Source organism: Thalassophryne amazonica, chromosome 7 (genome assembly GCF_902500255.1).
Source record: "Thalassophryne amazonica chromosome 7, fThaAma1.1, whole genome shotgun sequence".
Classification (NCBI taxonomy): Eukaryota; Metazoa; Chordata; class Actinopteri; order Batrachoidiformes; family Batrachoididae; genus Thalassophryne; species Thalassophryne amazonica.
The window spans coordinates 19583846-19601177 of record NC_047109.1 but is presented as its reverse complement, the minus strand read 5'-3'; the positions used below and the strand labels follow the sequence as shown (position 1 = coordinate 19601177).

Here is a 17332-nt window from a genome sequence, read left to right as displayed (position 1 = left end):
TCCAAGAAATTAGCTCTTTAGAATGCTGAAACGCGCAAATGTAAAAGAAATCTGATTCATGGTATACATGTTTATGTAGACGGAGCCATTGTTGGATCAGTGGCTGAAAGGTGTGTCTCATTGGGGCACCCCTCTGTTCAGGAGGTCCCTCTGTTCAGGAGGACCCTTCTGCAGTTTGCAGCCAGCAGGGACTCCCTTCTGGAGAACTTTCAACAAAAAAAAAACCCACAGATGTGGATTAGAAAACTCCACGGGTTTTATCAGAAATTTCCAATCCATGAATTACGTTGGTATCGGAACCCAAAACAGATATTGGTTCGGACCATTGATGGCCCTTCACTGAGTATCATTACTTGATTGTCTGAAGTTCTTCATGGTGGTCTGCTGTTGCTGTGTGGCTCTACCTCGTCCGCACGCTCACACACTGTGGGTGTGAAGCCTACTGGTATGAACACGCGTGGGTTGACAGGGTGATGCTGATGTGGTGTTTGTTTCCTTAGACCTCCCCCCAAACTGAAGAAATGAGGATGGGAAGAAGGTGGACGGTGGCGCCTCACTCACCTGTGCAGGTGGTTGCTGGGTGGGACAGTCCTGCTGCACTCCGGGTAACTTTTGGTGGAGAGCTGGTTTCAGTTCCTTCTGATATCACGGTCCATCGTTGGCTTTGGACTCCATGCTTTCGACCTGCAGCTCTTTCAACTGAAAACCATCGGAGCTGTTGCCTCGTAACCAGACGTTTGCTGTTTTTAACAGGATGAATGTTTTTGTTGCCAAGATGACACGCCCCACGTTATGATTTCTGAAAGTGAAGGTTTTTGTTTTTTTTTAAGTCTCTACCCCTTCCAAATTAACATGTTTACATTAAGCACATGTAAATGTTAATTTTGAAGGGTTGGGGGTAGAGAGGTGAATTTAAAAAAGTTTACATTGAACACATTTTAGGGCTATCCCATGATTAGCAGGTTACTGGGTGTTTGCTTCCCCCCCCAGTTTGAACACTCCTTGATTTCTGTGGGGTGGTAATGACTGTAACCAGCCATGTGGGGGCAGTAGCCTGTCTTTAGTACTGTTTCCCCATCAGCTTAAACATACTTGATCCAGCGGTTCATGTGGGTTGTGGTTGTGGCCCCGCTCTGAGTGTATGGAATATCCCACTTTCTGTTCATGTGTTGCTCAGCTGTGTCTCAGCGCTCTGAACTGTTGGAAGGTCTTTGGTTTTTGGAGAGTATACTGGAAGTACCCACAGTGTAGGTGGAAAAAATGGCCTGAGGTGTTTTCGTGTTTTATACTTATTAAAATGACGTGCTTTCACTCTGCTGGAGCTTTCAAATAAATTTTTTTTTCTTCAATTTTGTCTTTGAATCATTTTTAGTGTTTTCCAAACAAAGAAACTCATTTGCAGTGAGAAAGAACCTGAACACCTGAGTTTCCACTGGTGCTGTCTGAGAATTTTCATTACAACACACCCAGAAAGTATTCACAGCACTTACTCCATATTAACAGTTAACATGTGAACAGCCGTATTTATGTTCAGTTGCTGAACCTCATCACCTAGTTCAAGTTTCAAGCAAATCAGACAATGCATGGAGTTATGACAAGTTGATGGTTCATCCACTAGGTGGCACTTCTAGAGCTCCATAAAAATACCTGTTTTTACAAATAAAAAATGGAATATTTTACAAAAGCACATTTATCTGTAAACACCAACATATGACACACGTTACATTAACATGTTGGTTTACATAATGACTGAACCAATCAGTGTTTAGCAGAGGCACTTTTATCCAGAATCCTTTGCGATCTGTCTTACAAAACCTCAGAATTAGTGCATTATTCAACATTAAAAGATATGTTATATTTTAACTTTGTAAATGACAGAATTGACATTAATGGAGTTATTCTATCTGTATTAATATTATTTAGAAATCAAAACCATAAGTCAGCATGACTTTATTTTCCAAGACCTCCACCTGCATTGTGATTGGTAGACAGCTGGCTTTATGGCTGCTCTCAGGGTGCCTCTGTGCTGGAAGTTGTGTAGTAAACAAGAGCTTCCAGCAGGGGGCAGGATGTTCAAAGACAAAGGTGTGGCTTCATTGTTGGGGTCTGTTGTCAGTTTTAATTCTAGTAGAAGCTATTGTGGTTTTGCAAATGTACCAGAGACAATATTGGAATTTATCGGTTATCTGTAACTTCCGATACATTTTTGGGTGGTTTATCATTTTATCTTTATCAAAGATAACTTTTCAGTTATCTGATTATCTGTTATCGAAGTTAATTTTTTGGTTATCTGTGCCCACCACTGCTCATTACACAGTTCAAGTTTCAAGCAAATCAGACAGTGCATGGAGTTATGACATGTTGATGGGTCATCCACTAGGTGGCGCTGAGAGCACAAACGGGGCAGTTGTGTACAGGGGCAGACCACTGAACTATACACTACGTGGAATGGGCCCGATCGATCACCGTACCTTAATTTGCTGCTGAGGCATGAAGCCGGCGGACGTACAGAAAACGCCATCTTGTGTCCCTCAGAACTTCGAACGCCGATATAAAAATCGCACACGTACAATTTAGATTAATAATCGGCGATTTAGCTTTGTTTGCACTGCAAAATGCCGTCTTGTGCTGCAATTAATGGCACGAATCGTGATACTCGTGAAAATCGTGGTAGAGGACTTTGAGGATTTTCAGTTTTGCTTTATTATGAGTTTTCCATGAAGTTGACAGGCCAGATTCAGTAATATACATATAATACATATACAATAAGACACATAATATATATATTATATAATATATGTAATATAATACATGTAATATACATTTTGAAATTTTCAGCCTCTAACTTGGTCTGGCTTCTTTGAAAATGTCAACTTCTATAGAGCATTATCAAATAATATTACTATATTTTTATTTTGGATCCAAATAAGAAGCTGCTCTAGCTGATGAAAGTGAATACACGCTCTGTACATACATAAAAAGGTATTTTTCAAAATGTGTTAATCACATGCTGTAAAGTTTTGAAATATAAACTGTAAACAACTCATTTAAAATTGGGCCATTGCTCTCGCTGTATGTTGTATTTGTTTCAGACACTAAAGCTGTCACATAGTTAATTTTCAATTTGATAGTGTACATTGACGTGTGAATGGATCCACTGCTTTACATAAACTGATTGTGATTTGTTGCAATGTTCCTACTGCAAAAATAAAATACATTCTAATATTCACTTTAACTGATTGACCAATTACTTGTGTGCCTTTCTGCGTGTGTGCATGACATTAAAAAGTATTTGTGCATTTGATTGTGGTTGATGTGCACCGTTTGGGGTGTGTGTGTGTGTTTTGTGTCAAATGAATATTATGTGTGTGTGTGGGGGGGCTGTGTGCGTGTTCACAAGCGTATATGATAGAAAGTATTCAAATAGTGTTGCACTGCAAGAGCTTATAATGTCCATAGATTTAACAAGTTTTTTTTTCTATTTAGTAATCTATCAAAAACTACACTGCGTGTACAAGTCTTATAAATGGCCTTAACAGAGCTTAATATTACATAACTCGACGAAGGGCTTCATTCTGCAGAAAGTGGTGTTTGACCCTATACTATCGACCTGATTCCACTGTGCAGCGTTTTCGCCTTTTGGGGGACGCAAGATGGCCGACAATGCAGCGGCTTGGCTTCACTCGCTCAGCCGTGACGCCCATTCCACGTAGGGTATAGTTCAGTGGGGCAGATACGTATCACACAGTTCAGGATTCAAGCAAATCAGTCAATGCATGGAGTTATGACGTTGATGGGTCATCAACTAGGGGCACTCAGAGCACAGACAGAGGGGGCAAGTGTATTCAGGAGCCGACCCTCATCACACGTGAAGTTTCAAGTCAAATCAGGCAAAGCATGAAGGAGTTATCATGACTTGATGTTCCGTGGTGAAGGGTCGAAATGGTAGTGCCATAGCGACCACACCCTTCAAGATAGAAAAACGCTTTTGATAACTTTTGATCAGGATAGTCTGAAAGATGGTCTGAAAGAAATTTGAAGTGTATTGGACAAAATCCATAGGAGGAGTTCGTTGAAATAAAATGTGTGGAAATCACGCCAAAATGACAAGAAAATTAAAAATGGCCGACTTCCTGTTTGGAGTAGACCAGTGGTGCAAGAGGCTTTTTTTGTTTTTGTTTTTGTTTTGTACGTCTATGCAAGTCACACATGTACTAGGTTTCATCTCCCTACTCCAAAAAAAAAAAACCCCTATGGGAAGGACTTTTTTGAAAGATCCAAGGGGGCACTATAGATGCATTTTAGCCCGCCCATGAGCGACGCCCCTAACACCTGTAAGAGGTTGTCATTGTTGACCTGTGTATCAATTTTCATGATATGACAAAATTAAAGCCATCAAAAGAGAGAATGTAATTTCATGGCGAAGGGTCGATATGTGGCACGTCGCCACACGGACGCCATTACTGATGGCAAGTCAATGGAAAGTTGAGACTGAAACAGGAAGTTCCAAATTTTGAGCTCACAGTGAAACAGGAAATGCCAAATGTTGAACACTTCCTGCATTGACAGTATATGAGATCTTGTGGGAATTCGGTGGCAAGTTGAGATTGAAATAGGAAGTGCAACATTTTGTGATCACAGTGAAGCAGGAAATGTCAAATGTACTTAATTCCCCTTAGTTTTGATGTGTTTTTTTAAAAGTTAACCTGTTCTTTGGTGCGTTGTTTTTGCTGTTGTATTTAATCCTCTGTAAGGGTTCTGTGTAACTGTTTGTTTCATTAAATAATTTTTTTAAAAAGTCAAATGTTGAACACTTACTGGTTTGACAATAAACTCGTGCAGTCTCGCGGGAATTCAGTGGCAAGTTGACACTGAAACAGGAAGTGCCAGATTTTGAGCCCACAGTGAAACAGCAAAATGGCAAATGGCATGTTGAACACTTCCTGGCATGTGTGTTGCGAGGGTGTGCTGGGCTCCCCTGAAATCTGATTGGACACCTCAGGTGCCACCCAGATGACTGACATGTCGCAGCACTGCATGTCTGGTTGAAAAGAGCCATTTTGAAGTCGGTGACACATATTGACTGCTAGGTCCTTCCTGTACAGTAGTTGGCACTGTGTTCCACAAAAACCTCTAATCCTACTTAGAAAACGAAGAAAAACATTTGAGATTTGAAGCTGAGCACATCTGAACCAGGTACTCCTACTTATATTGGTGAGTAAACGACTGTTTTTTTAATTTCTAAAATTATGTTCCTTAAACTCAAACTGATAGCAAATCTCTACAACTTGGTATAAATTTAATTAAAAATATAAAATGCAGCTTCCTGATGGAGTGGCGTAGAGGAGGTTTTCCTTAAGAAGACCTGAAATTTCAGCTAATTTGTCCATATTGTGGAGCCCTACTGTGAACTAGCTGAAAAGTTTGAATATGAATTTATGCTGCGTTTACACATAACGACAGCACGTCAGGAATGCCACGAAGTATACATTCTTGGCCGCTGATCACGAGTGATGATTTGAAGCAAAGGTGTCAAGTGTCCTCAGGAGCTGCTGCAACCTGTTACCATGTGTTCCAATTAATGGCATGTGTTGCTGGATAATTATCAGGAACCATTTTGCACGGTCAAGAATAATGTTCCGCGGTGTTGTGCGCTATTGCGCGTAACAGTGCATCGTTAAGTTCTGTCACGTTGTGAATGAGGTGAATTGTCTCCACCACACCCCCCCCCCCCCCATATTCATCCAACCGTCAGTTGCTGAATAATTCAGATTGCTCCAGTTTGCTCCTCAAAAGCCACAGCAGAAGAACTTTGTGATTGCATGCTTAGTTGAGCTCTGTGCCGTGGAGTGACGCAGAAAGGAGGAGGAGACTGAGAGCCAGATGTGTAGCTCCACGCAGCTCTTGTCTCACTCATTTTCCCAAACATCAGGCACATGCAACAGGTGGAATACCTGCAGGAGCGCGGTGAGGAGCACTGGAACAAGACTTTTTGCTGTCTTTGCGTCACTGTCCTTCAGCATACTGCAGCAATGAAACTGGATGTGGTGCAGTGAGGTTTAATTGTGCGCACGTCACAGAAGAATGCTGTCACGCTCTATTAAGGATCAACACTAATCAAGACGGATCAACACGCTCAGTTGCGACCTCATGAGGAGAAATGAGGGTGGTGCGCGAGATTCATGGAAAATCTTTTGACAGCCTAAAACATGCTCCATGAAAATCATGACTATCATGCACCAGCACGCACTATTAAAAAAAAAAACCTATTCAGATGCGTTACGTCACGTTAAGAATGTCAGGAATGTGCCAAAATGATGCAAATATGAGATTCGTAACATGTCTTGCCTATACAGCATGGTGAGGACTTTTTCCAGGCATGTGAGGTGCAAATAAAGACAGTGCTTAAAAAGGGGTGTAAGAGGGCTATAGTTGGGCGAGGGGAGAGTGTGGGGATGAAGCCTCCCAGAAGCTGAAGATTTTTAGCTATGCTAATGCTCTCCAGAAGAATTTACTGAAAAAAAAAAAAAAGCCTGAGGGACGTAAATGACATGGTGAGGGTCTAGGCATGTGAGATGCAAATATGATTATTCATCTTGTGCCTTAAGCCCCTTTCGCACCGGGCCCACTTCGAGTTGCGTCATGCAGCGTTATGACGACGCCACGTGGAAGCAACCCAAGACAATGTAGCTCAACGCCACAACAGCGGGAGGGACGCAAAGGACGAAGCGAATCGGACGCCAAAAATTAAACATGTTTAATTTTTTTGTTTTTTGCGTCCTGTGCTCAACGCAGAAATTATGTGGTTTCAGCGCAAGTCAGAGCAACACAACGGTACTCAGCGTGACTCGTAACCACATCCTCATAATACTTTACCGGACGCCAATTCCTGCTGTGTTCCATTGTTCCTGAAGGATAAATCATGCAGGATTGTTTTTATACCGTGTACACAATGCAGTGAAACTACACGCTCAAAAAGAGCACAGAAAACAAAGTGCTGCAGCAGCAGCTGCAAGTCCATAAAAGTCCTGCTCACAGACTGATTGCCAGAGACAGGACATGTCCACATCCAGTAAAACGTCTGGACATCTCCAGTGCACTCACGGACAATTCGTTCGTGCGCGCACATGTGAACAATTAAAAGAAAAAAAAACTAGCTGGGTGCCGTTCCTCACTCTCCCCTCAAACTCTCTCATCACTGTGTTAAATAAAGTCCATAAAAGTCCTACTCACAGACTGATTGCCAGAGACAGGACTTGTCCACATCAAGTATAACTCCAGACATTTACACACGGACGGTCCGTTCGCGCATGTGCAGCTCGCGGTCAAAGGAAGAAGGATAAACTATAACAGAACTCAGAGCGCAAACCTGCAGCTCAGCACAAGAACAAATATAAACTAGAAGAGAAATCAGAGTGCACAGTCTGGCTGCAGCCAAACTATGCACTCTGATTCCTCTGTGCAGAGGACCTGCAGGCTGTGTTCTCACCTCCTCTCTGCCCCCTGCTGCACGCACCTGACGCAGACATTCCTGCGTCGTCATGACGCACAGGAAGCAACTCAAAGCAGCCCCGGTGTGAAAGGGGCTTTACACATAGCCTGCCTAAAACGTTTGCATCAAAACTTTAACTCTGTATTAAAAATGCCTCCATGTGACCTTGTAGCTGGACTGATAAAATGGTCGCATCTCCTCCTCTCTCCTCTCCTCTGTGTTTTTCTATCTCTGCTCCAACTTTCAAAAGTCCCAACTTCACCAGACTGTGAATTCTTCAAGCTATATTTGGAATAACCATTGAATTGATCAGCTGGTCTCTCAATGCTACTGACACCATTTTTTTTTTTCAACAAGGAAATCGGGGCTTCCGAAGGTCAAAACGCCCTGCTTGTTTTTCCTCCAGAAGGATTCACTGGCCTTGGTGAAGCATTTGGCTTCCCTCTTATCTGCCCTTATGCCCTCCCCTACATCCTGCTGTTTTCAAGGCAACTCCAGACTTTATGTACACATGGACAGAGACTGATACACACTCATTTGCACACGACGCACGCCTTCCCCCTCCCCCCTTGTGTTTTGGTCCCTTGTGTTTCGGTTGACCGGTTTTGGCTCCCAATCGCCATTGCAGCATTTCCATGAACCATGCGGTGTTGCACCAACACAGCACCGGTGAGCAAGGCTGTTCTTTTCTTGTGGAAATTAAAATTGACAGGTTGACAACAGGTATTTTAGGTTAAAATAAGACTTTATTTTAACTGAGTTTGGGCACTTGTAGGAAACCTGCGGGTTTCTGAGTTGCAGGAGAATTTTAATTCTCTTAGTTATGTAGGAGTCGCAACAAAAAGTGATTTTGAGTAGGGAATAAACTTTTTTGTTTCAGAGGTATAGGACACTGATTTAGTATCTGAGCGAAATGAGGAACAAAGCAGGAAAAGAAAAACCTGTTAAAGTTGACTGGTGTTCTCCAATTGTACAAGTAATGAAGGAGAAATACGGGAACAAATTTCTCACCCACATATGAATATGTGGGTGAGAAATTTTGGTTTCCCAGCAGGAGGGAGTTTAAGCCGAAATCAGTTGGACTTACTGAAAGCAAATTTAGATAAGAGGAAGGTGAAAATTATGTCAAAATCTAAAGTAAATACAGTGGATGTGTCAGATATGGCAGATTGTTATGCTGTGTGGTCAAATTAATGTGATTTAAGAGATAAGAAACAGAAGGAAGGGAAAAAGAATGTTGACCAGAAGGATTCAGATGAGAAGAAAGAGACACAGACACACAAACACCCGCGGAACAAACATTATCACCTATTAATCCTTTTTCCACTGCTTTTATGTTTCTCCCATTCACAGTTAATACAGCTGTAGGCAAAATTCCTAAAGGTTGAGGTTTTAAAACATATGATATGGATTTGAAAGTTTCTCGAAGTCTACAATCTTATTTAAAAAAATGGTTGCACCTCCGGAGGGCTTTGTGTTTGTTTTTTTTATGCAAATAAACTTTGTCTTCAAAGCTTGTGTCTGTGTCATGTCCCATGGCGGGTGTAGTGGTGTCTGATTCACCTTCCCCTCCCAAGCCCTCTGAACCTTGCTTACCTCGTGCCTTTTTCTGTACTTATGCTGTTTTATAACATGGTTGAGACCATTGTCAAAAATGGGGGCTTTGCGCTGACATTCAAAAATTTTGGTTTACAAAAGTCTTTGTGGCCTATGCAACTGAGTTTTGCAAAAGGTGTGCACAAGACAGTTCAGGCAAAACTACTGCATTGACCTCTACAGGAGTGCATCCCCCCTTCCCTCCTCAAGGCCCTTTTAAACACCTTATGATGGATTTCATTGAAAGGACCCCCGCAGAAGGAAAGAAATACTGCCTTGTGATAGTGGACATGTTTTCCAAATGGTTTGAGGCCTTTCCAACAAAACACTGGTCAGCAAAAGCGGTGGCTATCAGGCGTGGCACAAGTGGAAACAAATGCAGTCTCACATGACAGAGTTCAATAGGTTTAATAAGAAAAACAGGTGGGAGGTCAGTACACAGGGAATCCAGCAGTGAAGCAAAGTTATCAGAATTGTGAGAGGCTGAGATGTAGTTCAGTAACAGGCACAGGTCAAAAAAAACACTGTGGACTATCAGAGGCAAGGCAGAAACAAGGTCAAAAATTAAGCAGAGTCAAAATACAGGCAGGCAAAAATGAAGCAAGGAACAAGACTAGAAAGTGACACAAAATCAACAATCTGGCAGTGAGCAGTGAGACTGTGAGGGCTTAAATAAGGAGCAAACTAATCCAGGTGATGTAAAGCAGGTGTGTGGAAGGTTCTGGAAAGAGGTGTGGTTTAGTGAAACAAAGAAGAGGGAAGAAAGACCAGAGTGTGTGGGATGGCAACACAAGGTGGAGTGAAGAAAAGACAAAGATACGAGGTCTGTTAGAAAAGTATCTGACCTTTTTGCAAAAACCATATGGATTTGAATCATGTGTGATTGCATCAGCCAAGCTTGAACCTTCGTGCGCATGCATGAGTTTTTTCACGCCTGTCGGTTGCGTCATTCGCCTGTGAGCAGGCTTTGTGTGAGCAGTGGTCCACCCCTCTTGTCGGATTTTTATTGCGAATAAATGTCTTAACGATTTGGAGCTTTGCTGCATCAAATTTTCCCAGAAACTGTGAGAGACCTCCAGGTGGACACCATTCGGAAAATTCAAATGGCTTTCAGGGACGATTTTATGGGGATTACACAGATTAAGGAGTGCTCCAGCCGGTTTAAAGACCGCCCACAGCGGCTGAGAGCGCAGCGCACTCCGAGCGCCGATCGACAGGCTGAAACCCCGCTGAAACAACCAGATCATTTCCAACGTGAAGGCTTTGTTGATCCGGGACGTCGTCTGACTTCCACAAAAATGGCAGAAGACGTGAACATCAAGACGTTTTCGGCACATTCCACTGTTACAGGAGTTATTTTCATGGAAAGAGAAGTGGAGGGATGCGCCATGGAGCCGCTCATGGCGCAGGACAAAAGCACCTCCGTGTTGGTCTCACAGGACGGCTTTCAGACGGCTTTCGGTGGCTTTTCAGTCGTGTGACTATCCGAGAAATTGTGCATGAGCTGGACATGCCAGAACATGTCCTGTGAGGGTTAGGGTTAGGACACTGTGACGCGCGGAATTCCGCTCCTCTTTCCATGACAAAAACTCCTGTAACAGTGAAATGTGCCATTCATTTCCACACTGGACGCTGTGTTGATCCGGGATGTCGTCTGACTTCCACAGGAATTGCGGAAGACGTGGACATCTGCACTTTTTCGGCATATTGAGACAGACGTGCGGAGGAATTCCACGCGTCGCGGTGGAGCCGCATGGCGCAAAGCAACGCCGTGATGAAGCCTCACAGGACATGTTCTGGCATGTCCAGCTCATGCACAATTTCTTGGATAGTCACACGACTGAAAAGCCACCGAAAGCCGTCCTGTGAGACCAACATGGAGGTGCTTTTGTCCCGCACCATGAGCGGCTCCGTGGCGCATCCCTCCGCTTCTCTTTCCATGAAAAAAACTCCTGTAACAGTGGAATGTGCCAAAAAAGTCTTGATGTCCACATCTTCTGCCATTTTTGTGGAAGTCAGACGTCCCGAATCAACAAAGCCTTCACTTTGGAAATGATCTGGTTGCTTCAGCAGGGTTTCAACCTGTCGATCGGCGCTCGGAGTGCACCGCGCTCTCAGACGCTGCGGGCGGTCTTTAAACCGACTGGAGCACTCCTTAATCTGTGTAATCCCCATAAAATTGTCCCTGAAAGTCATCTGAATTTTCCGAATGGTTACCACCTGGAGGTCTCTCACAGTTTCTTGCAGCAAAGCTCTAAATCTTTCAGACATTTATTTGCAATAAAAATCAGACGAGAGGGGTGGACCACTGCTCACACAAAGCCTGCTCACAGGCAAATGATGCAACCGACAGGCGTGAAAAAACTCATGCATGCGCACGAAGGTTCAAGCTTGGCTGATGCAATCACACGTGATTCAAATCCATATGGTTTTTGCAAAAAATAAAAAGGTCGGCTACTTTTCTAACAGACCTCGTACGTGAACAGTTGCCAAGCGTGAATGAATGAAAACACAAAGATGCCAGAATCAAAGTGAGAGACAGAGACACAAGGCTGGTGCAGTGGAGTGAAAACATAATCAGATGGGCGTGAGGGAAACAGAGAACAAAGGTCAAACAGAAACAGAGGACTATGAACAGAAACTGAGGACAGAATAAAATACTACAATGAACAAGACCTGAACTAAGCATGAACATGAGAACAAAAAGCGAACCATCAGATAATAAACATAGAAGATAAATTACATAAGAACTGAATAGGAAAATAAACACTAAGAAAAAACTAAACTGAAACCAGAAGCACTCAGAGTGCAAACCTCCGCCAAGGCCATGGGGTCACTGACGCCATAACGTCTACATGCCGTGGAATCATTGAACCTAAAAAAGTCTAACAATGATGTTTGCTCAGTAATAAAAAAGTTTCATCTGCTGTGACTGGATAGCATGTATCCTTAGTGCCTGGCATCACAGTTTATTGCAACTTGCACCTTTCCCAGAAGCTACTGTCATGAGAAAAAAATCAATTTATTATTCAACTAAACTGCAAATATATGATTTTTTTTTTTTTTTTTAACATTTATGAAACACTTCTCTAAACAAGGCCATAGGGTCACTGACCCTAAAGAGATTCCCTCCTTGGCACAGTGATCTATTTCTTTTTGTCTCTTTCTCTAAAATTGTATATAATAATAATTAGATTATTAATATATAAACAAAAATAAATTTAAGAAATATTACAATTTGAAAACAAGTGCACCCGAACGTGATGACAGCTGCAACTGCTTAATGCTAACTTTTAACATTGAAAATGCCATAGACATGCTAACGCGTTAGCATCGGGATCCGGATCACCAATAAAATTTAATCACTTGTTCCTCTTGTCATTTCCAACCACTCCACAAAATTTCATCAAAATCCGTTCAAAACTTTTTGAGTTATCCTGCTGACAAACAAACAAATAAACGCGACCGAAAACATAACCTCCTTGGCGGAGGTAACTATGATTGAAGAAGACAACCAGATGACAAAACGAAGACTAATAATTTACAGAAAACTAAACCTGATACTACTGCTTAACTGATAACAAAAATGAGATAATAAAGAATAAACAAACCCAGTGACTACAGAATAATGCAATAAATAACAAATGGAACATGATATGAAAAGAAACACTGAAGGTGAATAATAACCAAAACCTGTGACTAAAGCATAATACAAGAAATATGATAAACAGAACTAAACTTAAAGGACCAAGAGTGAAGGAATACAATAACCAGCTACAGAATAAATGATAACCAAAGAATTAATCAGTGACGAAAGTGTAAAACAAAGAAAAGCAATGAATACCTCAATGACTAACTAAATTATAAGGTAAAAAAAATGAAGCCAGTGACTAAATAGTAAACAAAGCAAAGCAATAAACAGAACCAAACAGACTAACATGATAAAGTACAAACTAATGAAAGGTAAAACCAGAAAATCAAAGAGGAAATAACGCAAAGAATGAAGACCTAAGCCCTGAGCCGGGGCTGAGCATTACAGCGGTAAAAGCTTTAATGACAGACATTGTCCAGAGATTGGGAGTTTCAGAAAAATTATCCTCTGAGAATGGCACATTGAAAAACAAATTGGCAAAATGCACTGTTGAAACAGGCCTGAACTGGGTAAAATGATTGCCTCTAGTCCTGATGCAAATTAGATTTTGCACGCAACAGAAAAACAACCTGTCACCCTTTGAGATCCTGTTTGGAAGACCTCCTCACAGGAATAGTTTTCACCATGTATCATGCTTAGTTATCATGTTACAGGGTAGCATATGTCACATCATAGAATCTAATGGATGCTGACATTGTTTATCCTTTACTTTGCAAACCAAGCACGCAACACAGTCAAAACTATGCCATTTATTAATCCTATTAGCTCAACCAGTAATTTGCACCACTTTTTACCAAAATTGGAGCAACTTTAACTTTTGACCCCTGTACAAACTGAAATTGACCTTTCTCAGTGTTTTTCCTGTTTTACCCCCGTAACTCCATAACATACATTCATAGATAGTCCAAACTATACCTTTTTGGAATCTTTATGATCAGACAAATAATATGGAATACCTTTCAATATAACTGGAGCATCTTTTAATTTTGACCCCTGTGTAATTCTTCAATTGACCCCTGCTTGGCCGCCTATTGAACGTTCATGTGGCCACTCGGCATTTTTAAAAGAATAATGTTTAAGGAGTACATGTGCCAAATTTGGTGCTTGCATCACCATTTGAAGTATTTTTTCAGTTATCCGCTGCACTAAGAAGCATTTACTGAAAAAAGTCTGAAGGACCTAAAATACATGGTGAGGACTTTTTCCAAGCATGTGAGATGCAATTAAAGAAAATGCTTAAAATGGGGGGGTCAGGTGAGCGAAGTGCTAATGCTCTCCAGAAGCATTTACTGAAAAAGGTCTGAAGGACCTAAATGACATGGTGAGATGTTGAAGAGCTTCATTCATTCATGTCAGCAACATATACACATTGAATGGAATCGTTTTGACTGTGTTGAATGTTTTGTCTCCAAAGTAAAGGTCAAACAATGTTGATGTCCAGATTTAGCTTCCTTCTTTTCCTTTTTGTTCATGATAAATACAACAAAGACTTCTTAAATGATTTTTCTAACTTCTTGGCTGAAATCATGCCTCAGTTTGACCGCATACTGACTGTGGGTGACTTTAATGTTCAAGTATGTTGTACTGATAAACCTATGGCCAAAGACGTTTTGGATTTTATTGACTCTTAACTTTGTGCAGTGTGTTTCTGGGCCCATACAAGTACACGGATATACACTGGACCTTGTTTAACTTATAGTATTTACGTGTGTAATTTAGAAGTCTGTGATGCTGTGTTTTCTGACCATATGCCAATTCTTTTTAATGTGCCTATTTTATGCAACACTGTCAAACCGTGCGCTCCTGCCCGCCGCTGTTGTGTAATTAATTCAACCACTGCTGCCCAGTTCTCTGCAGCTTTTAACAATTCGCTGTTGGTTAGGGACCATTTTTATTTTGACTGTGATATTGAGCAGCTTTTCGTACGCTTTGACTCTACCGCTCTCGCTTGTAAAGTGCCATTTACGCATATGAATGAAAGGAGGGGGGAAGGGTCAGGTTGTGAAGAGAGTCAAACTCTAGGAAAGAAAAAAGTGTGTTGTAAGCCTTTGTGTAAAAGCAGACAGAAATTGCTTTGAGATGTGGCATAAAGACAAACAAAATGCATAGACCATTTTGTATATATTGTTCAAAATGTGCATTTGTTTTTATTGTTAGAACATTTATTTTGTACATTCTGTTCTACAAGACCCCAAATCACCTTTATAAAGTGTCAAAATAGTTGTTTATTATAGTTTGCTGTGTGTTTTGTCTAAATGTGTGTGAAAATTATTTTCCGCTTTATTTTTTCCAATCTTATTTCTGATTGTAAACCTTTATTATACTGATAAAACTTCACTATAGCATATATATTCTGAAAGTAGAGGTTGTCCTGAAAAAGAGACGTCTTGATTGTGGGATACAGGGTGAGATTTTAACAGCAATAATAAAACATTTATGCCAGGCGAGTGAACTGTCCAGAAAATGCCCTCGAACCCCAGAGGGTTAATGAGGGTTTTTAACGACATACTGGTGTTCACTGATTCTGGTCACACTGTTGTTTTGGTGTTGTTGGATCTGACCACTGCGTTCGACACAGTGGCTCATGAGATCCTCCTGGATCGCCTTAAGAATGTGGTCGGCATTCAGGGCAATGCTTTAGAATGGTTAAGATCCTACTTAACAGATAGGAGTTTTTGTGTAAGACTTGGAGATTTTGTTTCCTCCACAGCTCCCCTGTCATGTGGTGTACCATAAGGGTCCATTCTTGGGCCACTTCTTTTTTCATTGTACCTGCTTCCGCTGGGATCAGTTTTTTGTAGATTTGGGGTGTCATTCCACCTCTATGCCGATGACAGCCAAATCTATGTGCCCCTAAAGCGTGAGAATGCACTCAGTGCCAATCAACTTTTAGAGTGCACTGAGAACATTAGATGAGATTTACTGTCATTGTCCTTACACGAGTGCAACAGCAAAGAAATTACGTTTACACTCCAATTACCTCAGACGAAATACAGCAATTAATCCACAATAATTACTAGCTGAATGTAATAATGGCACCCATCAGAATTAAATACAACACATATACGTACATTTGACATTGTTTATGTGCACTAAACTTGAAGCAGTCTGTCATCCGAATTGAGGCAAAGTGGGTGAAGGCTGCAGCAGGAGGAGCCTGCGCCACCCAGCCTGGGGAGTCCCAAGTTGTTTTCTGCACCAGACTGGATGTCTGCAAACCTTCTACTCTTTAAAAAAAACAAAAACCTGAAGTTCTTTTGGCCGGGCCAAGTAAATCAAGTAGTTGTGGTGCAATAAACCTTGGACCATTGACACAGTTAATTAAATCTACTTGGTGTAAAAATGGATGGAGATTTTAAACTTGATAAACAAATCAGTGCTGTTGTGAAGGCAAGTTTCTTTCATTTGAGGCAGCTAGCTAAGATAAAGCCCTCACTTTCAAGGCATCACTTAGAGATCTTAATCCATGCTTTTGTCATGACTCGCCTGGGGTATTGTAATGCACTGTACGCTGGTATCAGCCAGGCCTCACTTGCACGGCTGCAGCCCGTCTATTAACTGGATCCCAGAAGCATGACCATATTTCACCCGTTCTTTCTTCCCTTCACTGGTTGCCAGTTTGATATCGTATTGATTTTAAAATTTATTGTTTTTAAATGTCTCAATGATCTTGCCACACGTTATCTGTCTGACCTGCTTGTGTCTTATTCTCCATCACATTCTCTTAGGTCATAAGATCAAGCTCTGTAGTTCCTCAGACCAAGCTCAAACTCAGAGGTGATAAAACTTTTTCTGTTGTTGGTCCCAGATTGTGGAATGACCTGCCTCTCTGTATCAGGCAGGTGGATTTACTTCAAATCTCGCCTTAAAACATATTTGTTTTCTTTGGCTTTTGACTACAGAGTTGATGATTTTACTGTTGTAAAGACTTATATTGTTGCCACTGTTGTCAACCACGTATCCATTTTATTTATGCCTTTGTTGTACAGCACTTTGGTCAACCTTGTTGTTTTTAAATGTGCTATACAAATAAACTAGATTAGATTGGATTGGATTCGAGAAATGTTTATGTAAGTAGGTAATGAATGAAATAACATGAATATGAACAAATAAAGTTGATTTAATGTGACTTGATGATTGAATTGAGGACCTTTGGAGAAATTTTACCCTTCGAGCTGGGATTTTACTTTCTGCTTGCGCCCACACAATACATACTTTCGAGGAAACCTTTGTTTGTGTTTAAGAGAGACCTCTGTAGGATTAATAGTTGTGACATTGGTTCGATTGATTTATCTGATCATGCTCCTGTTTTTTGAACAATACATATCGGTGATACTCTGCAAACACACTTTGGAGACTTAATACAGGTGCTCTAAGATGGCTCGACCTTAACAAAAAATTGAAAGACAGAAATAAAACATAAAAACAGAATCAGTGCCCTAATGTTTTGAATGGGATTAACAAAATACAAAATGAAATACATTTGTTGTACACACAGCAAATTGAAATTGTGTGAAGCCACTGTCAAACAACTGTGTTTACTCTTTAAATCATAATGACAACAGAAACTAAACAAATGACCCTGATCAAAG

General features: G+C 41.2%; 1 protein-coding gene across 1 annotated transcript in view; it reads left to right on the top strand.

Moving 5' to 3' along the window:
* The window catches only part of LOC117513203 (rRNA 2'-O-methyltransferase fibrillarin-like), a 33029-nt gene extending 31680 nt beyond the window's left edge, over positions 1-1349 (top strand). Inside the window, 1 exon segment of the mRNA XM_034173500.1 lies at positions 501-1349. Coding sequence (XP_034029391.1) covers positions 501-525 — 25 coding nt within the window. The 3' untranslated portion in view covers positions 526-1349.
* The last annotated feature ends 15983 nt before the right edge of the window (positions 1350-17332 follow it).